Source organism: Panthera leo, chromosome B3 (assembly GCF_018350215.1).
Source record: "Panthera leo isolate Ple1 chromosome B3, P.leo_Ple1_pat1.1, whole genome shotgun sequence".
Lineage (NCBI taxonomy): Eukaryota > Metazoa > Chordata > Mammalia > Carnivora > Felidae > Panthera > Panthera leo.
This window is the reverse complement of record NC_056684.1, coordinates 21,505,766-21,516,311: the sequence shown is the minus strand read 5'-3', so window position 1 is coordinate 21,516,311 and position 10,546 is coordinate 21,505,766. Positions and strand designations below refer to the sequence as shown.

The 10,546-nt window shown below is 52.8% G+C and overlaps 1 protein-coding gene across 1 annotated transcript; it reads left to right on the top strand.

The window, feature by feature from the left end:
• Positions 1–3,727: 3,727 nt before the first annotated feature.
• Positions 3,728–9,544, top strand: LOC122221713. The gene is made up of 2 exons (XM_042941239.1): positions 3,728–3,771; positions 5,514–9,544. The coding sequence occupies exon 2, from the start codon at positions 8,065–8,067 to the stop codon at positions 8,995–8,997; it is 933 nt and encodes a 310-aa protein (XP_042797173.1). The 5' UTR covers positions 3,728–3,771; positions 5,514–8,064; the 3' UTR covers positions 8,998–9,544.
• The last annotated feature ends 1,002 nt before the right edge of the window (positions 9,545–10,546 follow it).

The following is a 10,546-nucleotide window of genomic DNA, read 5'->3' as shown; positions in this document are numbered from 1 at the left end:
ACACCTCTATATGGCAGAGATGAAGGGAACCAGGAGAAGGACAGGGCGAGGGGGTTCAAAGAAGGTTTTTTCACCATTTGGCACAACAGATGCCTGAGCCAGGCATACAGTAGGTGCCTTTAATATCCATATAACAGATCATAACCAGGAGGAGCATGCCCAGCTCCAGGACCTATGTAGCCACAGAGGGTGAAATGTCCAGCCCAGTTTAGAACCTTCTTACCTACTCTTCCACAACCTTATTGCCTGAGCACCAGCACTGTCTCTGCCCTGGGGACACCTTGGACATTTACCCACTGTGTGCTTTCTGGAGCCAGCTTCGGCCCCTGAACTAACCTGTTATCCTGAGCAGGGCCTTGGCCTTAGCCAGATTGTAAATCATTTTTTCAGCAGCCTGCTATCCCAAGAATTAAGAACCTTTAAGTTAGTTTGTAAATGTGGATGCATTATTGAACCCCAATTCCCAACGCTGAAATTGTTTTAGTGTCTCCTGGGGATGGACAAAAAAGCTTCCTGCTCCCACCAAGCTCAAGTCCCTACATGTGATCCCTGCCCCATACAGAGTCCGTTAATGTCCACCCTAGGAGCTTCACAGCACCATCACATGGGGAACCAGATGAAGGGGGCTGTCTCTGTCAAGGTCCCAGCACTCAGTGGAGCTGGTGAGTTTAAGAACACTCCTTCCTTATTCTGACCATGTGAAGTCTCCATGCACAGGAAATACAAGCATATTCTTTATGAGCATTTGGAAGATTAAAATACATCTGCCTTGGGGGGAGAAAAATGAATAAATAAAAACAGTTGCCTTGGGTTTCAAATGATCACAATCAGAATAGGACTCTGCTCACACAGTCTCTGAGAGTTCCCTTTCCAAGCCACAGACTTGAGGTGAAGGCCTTGGGCTGTGGTGTCTGTGTGTGTGTGCAGGGTTATCTTCAGGTGATGAGAACAAAGAGGGCATCCCCTGGAGGCCTGTCTTCTCACCCCCAACACAAGCTCTTCCTCCTACCTACCTTCTCCTCAGCAGCACACACCTCCTGAGACCCAGGGTGCACCCCAGCCTCTCCAAGGTCTGAGAGGACCTTGGGTCCCAGGAGTGGAGGCTTGGAAATCAGAAATTGCAGCATTGGGCCACGCACTAGAGGCTAGGTGATGAACTGAGTCCAGGGTGTACCCACAGCACTGGCTCACTGCTCCTCCACCCCTGTCCCTTCCAGAAGCTCCCTCTTCCTGGACTCCTTCAGGCCAAGGGACTTAGTGCAGGGGCCTCTTCCCTGTGCTTCCCAGACCACAGTCAATGTATACATATTATCTATTCTGTTGGGTGGAGAATTTCAAGGTGAAGACAGGCCCATCGAGTTAAATTGGCGACCATTGCACTAGCAGTGGTGAGAACTACATTTCTCAGACGCTCTTGCAGCGGGTTTCTGGTTAAATGCTGCCAGTGGGAAGCCCTGGAAGTAGGTGACAAGGAGGGAAACAGGGAGAAGCCACTTCACCACTGGCTGCGGCGTCAATGGTGGCAGTCGGTGACACATCCTGCAGTTACAATGACAGTGGTCACAGCAGCATGAGTAACAGAAGAGTGGGTGGGTTGTGTGGCTCCTGCTCAGGGCTGAGCTGGCACCTCCAAGAGCTCCAATATAGGTGCAGAATGGGAGCAGCTCCAGATCCCTGGATGACATCCTCTTCACCTATTTGCTCCTCCAGCCTGTCCAATACCTTTATCACCAATGCCTTGCTAAATCCCCTCTGCCTAAAATAACTGGGTGGTTTCTGTTTAGCTGTCTGGAAATTAACTGGAAATAGAGCTGTTTGTCAATTAGGTGTCTCCAGGTCTAGGCCCCTGCTGTCTCCTGGCTGTCCCTGCTGTGACCATACCCTGGGCCTTTCCTCTTTCCTCTTTTCTTTGGAAAAGCTTGGGGCTAGACCAAGCCTCCTTTCCTCACCCTAGTCAGAACCATTTTCCTGTGGCCCACCCCTAGACCCTCTTGAAGCACAGACTCACTCCAGCTTGGGAGGCCCATGATCAGTGGGGAGGAGCCCAGTCTGTGACAGGCTTCCTGGAGTCTGGGCTCTGAGTCTGAGGCCCCAGTGTTTACAACTCTTCAACCTCCTGGGGACCCCAGAGCTCGCCCGACTTCAACATGGCATGTGCTGCCATTGTTCTGGTCCTTTCCCCAAGACTCCTCTCCCCTGGTTTCTAGGAAACCCTACACCCATTTTCCTGCTTCTTCTTTTTGTCCCCAAACCCATCCCTTTTTCTCACAGCTTCTTCCTGATTCAAATATCAAGATCACAGTGTGGCCCCGAGAGCTGCTGCTTCCTCTTCATTGATGACAGCATTCTCTGCAAGGTGACTGGTCAACTTTTCCATACTCCCAGGGGCTCAAAAGACACTACCTAACTGACTTAAAATGCTTCTGTTGCATATTGCTTCATGGTCCACCACCCCAAACTATGATCCATCATTTCTTGTGGTTCCAAGAGCTGCGATAGACTCATGGAATTGACGGAGATCACTTTTTCGACTGTGTTCAGTTGACATTGGCAGCCAGGCTGGGCTGGGAGGTCCAAGAAGACTTCCTTCACCTCTCTAGTGCCTTGGTGGTCCTCTGTGTTGCCTGTGTATGTGGTTATCTTGGGCTCCCTCACAGCATGGCAGCCTCAAAGCTCTTGGACTTCTCATGGGATATGGAAAGGTATGTGTGTGTGCCCTGGGCAGCTGAGGCAGTAGAAAGGGAGAAAGTGCTATTTTCTCAATGCCTGACCCAGGACGGGTGCCCACACTGTACTCTCAGGAAACCCAGTCTAATGCAGGTGTCCGGGACAGTGCTCTCTGAGCTCTCCCCTGATCCCATGGGTTCCCATGCATCACAACAATGATGGGAACAACAGTGCCCAGAAGATGACCAGCAAGCAGAACCAGTGCCCCCCAGAGGGGAGAAAAACCACAGGTAACCATGCAGCGGAGGTGCCAAAGACTATCCTTGACCAGACTCTAGCCAAGCTCCTCTGAGCCCATTTCTCAAGTAGGCCCCCACCTTGGCCTATAAAAACTTACCGCCAGCACAATTTTGTCCATTCTCCCTCCTCACCCCTCCCCACACAGTAAGAGATTTGAAGAAACACTAGCAGAGTTTCTAACAGCCCAGGGTCACTTCCCTAGGATGACAACTCCAAACCTTCAAGTTTCTGCCCAAGAAAGTTCAATGCTGCCAGGAGAATTTACTGTTTGTTCCACCCAAAACTTGGTGACGGGCAGATAGGCTCCTGAAACCCCTCTCAGAGCAGTTACTTCAGAAAGCTTCCAATTTTAAGTCCTTTCTTTGCCCTTTGAGAGGTAAACCTCGTACCATCCAGAACTGTCTCTTGGAAATGCAAGCATTCAAGAGCTAACTCTCCTTCCCTGTCCAGTCCTGTGGGAGAGAAGGGCCCAACCCAGGTGGGTGGGTGCCACGCTCTAACGTGCACCACTGTCTCCCATCATAAAGACATAAGAAGGTCCTCTTCCTCTGGTTGAGCACCAGTTAACAAACCTAAGTGGCCTAGTCCCTGCTGCCAGCACACTCCAGCCTTTAAACCATCTCCTGCCTTTCCTTTCTGGGAAGTTGAGTTTAAGTTCACTCTGGGCCCTCTTACCTATTGCAATAGTTATTGTGAAACAGAGTCTCTCTTACTGCTCTAACTAGTGTCCAGCTTTGTTTACCTTTGCTGGAGGCAAGAGCCAGGACTGGGGTCTCACCTTCAAGGTTACCTGCATGTGTGCCGGTAAGGCTTGGGCAATCTAGGCTATGTTTGGATGCTGTCATGCCTGTGTTCAAAGATTAGTGACACATTAGAATGCTGTTTTGTCATTGGTGGTGGTCACAGAACTGAAGGCATCAGTGTGCACCCAGTCTTTAGATGTATGCTTTCCTGAGCCTTCTTGAGCTTGGCTCGACGGAGACACGGTAAACCACAGACTGCAGGGCTCTCACACTTTTACAAAATGTTTCCAAAATTGAAGTGCAATTTTCCAATTAATATGCAATTTTGACCTTTTTTATTTTTATTTTTATTTTATTTTTGCAGTGAGAGAAAGTCTTTTCAGGACTGGGCTCCACCCCTCCAGGACCAGTGATTATCCTCCTGAGCTGGTCTGGTCTGAATTGGGTCTGTAACTCTGGGCATGTTTAGAGGAGGGCCAAGTTCACAGGCACAGCAGCCAGACTCAAGACAAATGTATATGTGAGCTTGGTGGACCCCTCCCCCCCCCCCAACTCCTCCAGGGGCTTCAGCATTAAGGTACAGAGTAGAGAAGCCTTAATGTTCAGGTGCCGGTGAGAACACAAGGCAGGGCTCAATCAGAGCAAACTGGGGTGAGAACCATGGGGCCACCCCTCTTGTGGACACAGCACAGGTGTCTGTCACCTGATAAAGGGCTGGGGAGCTTGAATGACCATGGATACTAGATGTGCATGTGGTGACATGGGCTCCAGCACCACTGGGGTGAGCTCATATGAAGTGAGGACACAGAGCGCCAGGGGAGGGAAAGCTCCAGGAGTGTGTGCATGTACATGTGTGTAAATGTTGGGGGTGTAGGTGTGTGTGGGGTGCATGGGTGTGTGTGTGCACATGCACATATGCATGTCAGTGTGTGTGTGTGTGTGTGTGTGTGTGTGTGTGTGCAAAGGGCAGCTTCTGCCTGTGGGGTGGGCACTGGGACTCGGGAGTCTGGGAAGGGCAAGAAAGGAGGTACTCAGGCAGGCAGCAGCCTTGGGAATACGGACAGCTGGTTTAGGTACACCTGAGAGGTCAGGAGGGGACAGGAGGAGTCCTTGGGGCTGGGGCCCATGGGGACACTTGGCTCCTCCCTAGGATGCCTGGAGTTGACCTTCTGGCTCTGCAACAGAGGATGGGCCTTAAATACATGTCCAGCACCCACCACCCCAGTGGCCCCAAGTTCCTGAAATGTAGCGTTTTTAGGAGAACAGGATAGTTCCCAGTCTGGGTGTGGGAGTGGACATGGAGACTGACCAGAATGCCTTCTGGAAGGAGGAGAACCAGAGCTGAGTCTCTGGTCAGTAGCATGGCCTTTTGATCCTAATGGTAAAGACTATAGATCCCCAGGGCACGAGATGGTGGGCTCTACCCCAAACTGCAAACCCAAAACGTACATCTCTGCTGAAACGAAAGCAGCTCCTTTCCAGACCTCCTGACTTCTGGACGCACCCTTTGCAGCTGCCTCTCCCCCAACTGCCTGTCTGTGGGGCTCCACAGCAGGGTCGACTCTGTCTCCTTGGGGGCCCAGCTCTGCCCTTGAGAGCAGAAGCTTCGGGTCCCGGGTGCACCCGAGAGCCCTGTGGTGAAACAGCTGCGTCCCACACCTGGGGGGCTGCTCCTCTCCTCTGCCCCAGCTACCCCAGCTCAGGCAGGGGCCTCCGTGTAGGTATCTGTCCAGGAGGACAGACTGCAGGTGGGGAAGCAAGCCCCATTGTCCCTAATCAAAGGACACTCTTCTCTGCCAGCAGGGAATCTTCTGGGGACTTGAAGACAGTCCACCTCAGCAAACCTCTCTGGCCTTTAACATAAACAAGCCACCAGGCAGACTGCGAGAAGGCTGAACCCTCAGGCCCAGCTGCAGCCTAATTGCATGTTTTTCTCTTCTTGTGGTTTCTTTTTGGGGTTAAGCAATGTTTCAATTCTCAGCATAAACGACCCACCAACCAACTGAGCAGGCCTCTCTCTGAAGTGTCAACACAGTCTGATCCGTGGGGGATCAGAAGGGGGTGCTGTAGGGGACAGGAGGGGTCTCCTCCCCAGGCTTGGGGTCTCTGGGGCACCTCCAAAGCCTGTTAGCAGTGAATGAATGAGAAGCCCCGTGTTCCCCAAAGGTGCCTGTGTGGAGGGAGAGGCTGGGGATGAGTGTTCTAGAGAGATTAGAACATAGTGAATGCCAAATGCAGTGGGCACCACTCCTGGGATAGACATTTATCATCAATTGCACAGCCCTGGTGTCTTGACTGGAGAAGGCCCCTGGGTGTGGGCCAGCAACCCCTCTCTTATGACTGGCCTGGGTTGGGCTGAGGGCGACCCCATGTCCCAGTTTCCTGGAAGTCAACCCCACCACAGTTCTTCTTGTCTCTCCCCACCACCCCAGTACTCCCAGCTGACCTCATTGCCTCCCTGAGGTAGGTGTGCATAAGCTGTTGTCCACTTCGGAGACTCTGGAGGTCACTGTAAGGCCACAGCAAGCTGTGGAGTGGGGCCAAAGCCCAGGACCCATGACTCTTTCCTTATACCACCAGAGGCCTACCCTATCCTCCTGTGCCCTGAGCTGGCCTGGTTGGGCTCCCACACCAGGACAGGGTACCCACTCAGCCAGGGCAGCAACTCCTGACCCTGAGGCTCTCACATGGGCTCCCTAGAGATTTGATCCAGTGGGCCACCCCACAGGGGTCCCAGATCCCTTATCCTCCTGCTGCCTGATGGACACCATCCAGCCTGACTGAGGCCCGCCTTACTGCATTTGCCCCTCACCATCCCCACCCACTCCCAGGTGTTGGCTGTGGCTGTGCTCTAAGTCAATTCCAACAGCCCTGTTCACTTTCTCAGCTTTCCCTACAGTGTGGGCGGCCTCGTGACCCTAACCATGGTCTCTGGGGAATCTTTTGCTCTCCTGATACAAGCAGAATGAATAGCCCTTGCTGTGCCCACACTGGCACAGAAACACAGCCCTTGCGCCTTTCTGTGCCAGTGTGTGCCTCCAGAAGCCAGTTTGACATTCTCCTCTCTGCAAAGGGGAAGAGAGAAGATAGGGAAAGCTCTCCAGGTGAGAATCTCCAGCCTCAGAACGCAGATGGAATCTTCTGGATCAGTTACTTTGTAACTAGGCAGGGTGAAGAGCACTTCCTGCCCCTTTGACAGTCTCCCGCCCCCAGTATCAGACTTGGGACACAACAGTCTTCTCTCTGCAGGGCTAAAGGGCCCCCACCCTAGTGCTCCATCCAAGATGGGGTGCCCCCCTGGAGGCTGGCAAACCATCCTGTGGGCTCCCTGAAGCTGCTACCCCTCCTTCCCCAGGCAGCCCCAGGCCTGGGACCTCACAGCCACCCTCTGCCTCCTGCTCAAAGCCAGAAATTTCTGCATCCTTCTCAGCTTCTTCCTCTGGGTCCTAAGCCCACAACTAACTTTAAACCTCAGTCTGCTAAGCACACGTTTCCTCAAGACAGCCATAGAAGCGGGGACAAGGAAGGGGCCACCAGGCAGCCTAGGTGATGCTCGGATAGATCCCATGGGTGCCAGGGACACACCCCTCACCCCCTGCAGGGCCCCCTGGGAAGACCGTGTCTGGGCCACAACAGAACGGAGGGTGCCTGCCCCGGGCCGTGACTGGGAGCCAGAGTGGGAACGAGAAGAGAGACCAGCTCAGGAAGTGGCGACCACAGTAGGGTTTCGGTTCAGCCAGCATTTGCGGAACCCCGGTCTGGGCCCAAGAGGAACGGCTGCGCTGCGGGGTGGTTGGGGGATACGCAAAGGGATGGCTCCCCAGCAAGCGTGCCACCAGATGGTGAAGGCGAAGTGAGGCTCCCCAGGCAGGTGAAGCCGCTCCCACCTAGGAAACGGTGCAGAGAGCGTGGCAGGCCAGGTTGCACGTGGGGCAGGGGGAGGCAGGGCCTGAGAAGGGCAGGGGACTGGACTTATGCATTCCACACACAGGAACCCTGTCAGGTCCCCAGCTGAGGAGTGGCAAGCTAAGGCCAGAGGTTCCAGAAGACGACACAGCTGCGGTGGCCTTCCATTGGGATGGGTGCAGGGGCCCTGTGTCATTGAGTCAGTCCAGCGAATCCCCTCGAGTGGCACGGGGAATGTCCCACCTCAAGCCAAGACAGCCCAGATGTAATTAAAACCTGGAGAGGACATTTACCCTCACAGGTAGAGATGCAAACCCAGGCTCTCACGCTCACCTGAAGGTGATACAGCATATACTGTAGAGCAGGTTTTGGGATAAAACATTTTCACGGTCTCCAAGGTCTTCATGCTTCTACGTCAGATTTTCTAAAGAAATTGGGCAATCAAGTCATGCACGGTTTAGGCCTTTTGCAAATAACCAATTCTAGCTGGCCTTACCCAAAACAGGAACTGAAGGCAAGAGAGCCACGCTGGAGTTTCCAGGAGCCTGAGGGCGGGGTACAGTGGCCTCTGGAAGGAGGGCCTGGAATCACAGCCCAGGGCATTGCAGGGTACAGGGGCCCCTCTGTCTCCCCTCTGGGTTCTCTCTGTATTGGCATAGAGCACCTTTCTCTGCAGGGGGGCAGAGTTTACATCTCTGCAAAGGAGCTGGGATCCATACCCCTGGGGAGAGGGCTCTGGTTGTGCTGGCTTGGGTCAGATGCTCATCCCCGGACAGACCCAATGCCGGGTAAAGGGGCAAAGTTCTTTTTACAGAACTATTTTTTCCCCAAACGAAATCCTTCCCGAAACTGGAAATATTCCAGAGGCATCCCTGAGAGGGGAGACAGATGGCACGGAAGAGCTCAGTGTCCTCCGTGTTTGCCTTTTTCCCTCCATCAACCCAGAACAAACCTTCAAAGCCAATTCAAAAAATACACAGATCTGGGTGCCTGGGTGGCTCAGTCAGCTGAGCCTCTGACTCTTGATTTCGGCTCAGGTCATGATCTCACAGTCATTGAAACTGAGCCCTACGTCCAGCTCCATACTGGGCATGGAGCCTGCTTAAGATTCTCTCTCTCTCTCTCTCTCTCTCTCTCTCTCTCTCTCTCCTTCTGCTGGTTGAACACTCTCTCTCTTTCAGAAAAAAATAATAATAAACAGGTCTTCTCACTCCCAACACAAGCTCTTCCTCCTACCCACCTTCTCCTCAGCAGCACGCACCTCCTGAGACGCAGGGTGCACCCCAGCCTCTCCAAGGTCTACGAGGACCTTGGGTGCTGGGAGTGGAGGCTTAGAAATCAGAAACTGCAGCTTTGGGCCAGGCACAGAGAGGCTAGGTGATGAACTGAGTCCAGGGTGTGCCCACAGCACTGGCTCACTGCTCCTCCACCCCTGTCCCTTCCAGAGGCCTCGCTCTGCCTGGACTCCTTCAGGCCAAGAGACTCAGTGCAGGGGCCTCTTCCCTGTGCTTCCCAGACCGCAGTCAGAGGTCCTGTGTTTTCCCACTGGGAGTGGCCCGTGCAGGAGCTTTCATATCTCAGCAGTTTTACAGAGGAGACAACTTGCAGAGAAGCCCAAGGGAAAGAAAACAAGTAGTATCTGTGCTTCTGCCATGTGTCAGGTCACTTAACTATCTTATTAATCCCTGCAATAAGCAGTGTCATTATAAATGAATAACCAGAGCCTGAACTAGGCCAAGTCCACAAGGTCACACAGGTGGTAGATATCAGAGCAGGAAGTTTAAACCAGATCCCCAAGGTTGTAAAGCCCTCACTCTTTCTGCAGCACTATGTTGTCCAGAGCAGCATAAACTGTCAGTGGCCAGCAGAGGCCCAGAACCCTAGGTCCTGGGGCACCTGGGTGGCTCAGTCAGTAAGCATCCGGCTTCAGCTCAGGTCATGATCTCACCTGTGAGTTTGAGCCCCACATAGAACTCTGTGCTGACAGGCTGAGCCTGCTTGGGATTCTTTCTCTCTCTGTCCCTCCCCCCACTTCTCAAAATAAATAAACTTAAAAAAAAAAAAAAACAGAACTCTAGGTCCTGATCTCCCATCCGTGGTCACCAAGCCATGCAGTTAGCACGTTTTATGGGTTAGCTGATACTAACCGTATCTCTTCCTGCTTAGAATCCCACAAGAGACCCTGTGCTGTGCAGACATGTCACATGCCTAAGCTGGGCCCCTGTCTACTTCATCTGCTCTTTGCCAAGTACCTTCTTACAGCTCATCCTGAATATGGCATGCCTTTCCTTGCCCTGTGCTGGTCCCCCCTACCAGCAGTGCCCTCTCTGTTACCCTACTGGATGAACTCCCCCCCACAATTTCATGTCCCAGTTTCTCCAGGTACCTGCAGCTCACAATACCTGCTTCCCAGGCTGCCCTTCCCCTCTGCAGCCCCAACCGTGCCCCACACTCTCTTGGGCTACCATAATGTTTGGGCCTGTCATAGGCCAAATGGGCTGCTGGGGCCTGAACTGTTCCCCTCTGCCCCAAATTCATATGTTGAATACTTAACCCCCAGTGCCTCATAAAGTGATAGTGTTTGGAGATGGGGCCTTTACAGAAGTTATTAAGGCAAAATGAGGTCATTATAGTGGGCCTTATCTAATCTGACCAATGTTCTTACAAGAAGGGGAGATTAGGAACAGACATACACAGAGAGAAGGCCATGTGAGGACACAGAAGGAAGTCGGCCATCTCCAAGAATCCAAGTAGAGAGGTCTCAGAGGAAACCGACCCGGATGACGCCTTGATCTTGGACTTCTGACCTCCAAAATCGTGAGCAAATAAGTTTCTACTGTTTAAACCTCCCAGTCGGTGGTACTTCGTTATGGCAGCCCTAGCAGACTATTAGACAGAAAGGTGTTTGGAAGGTTCCAACAGGGAACAAA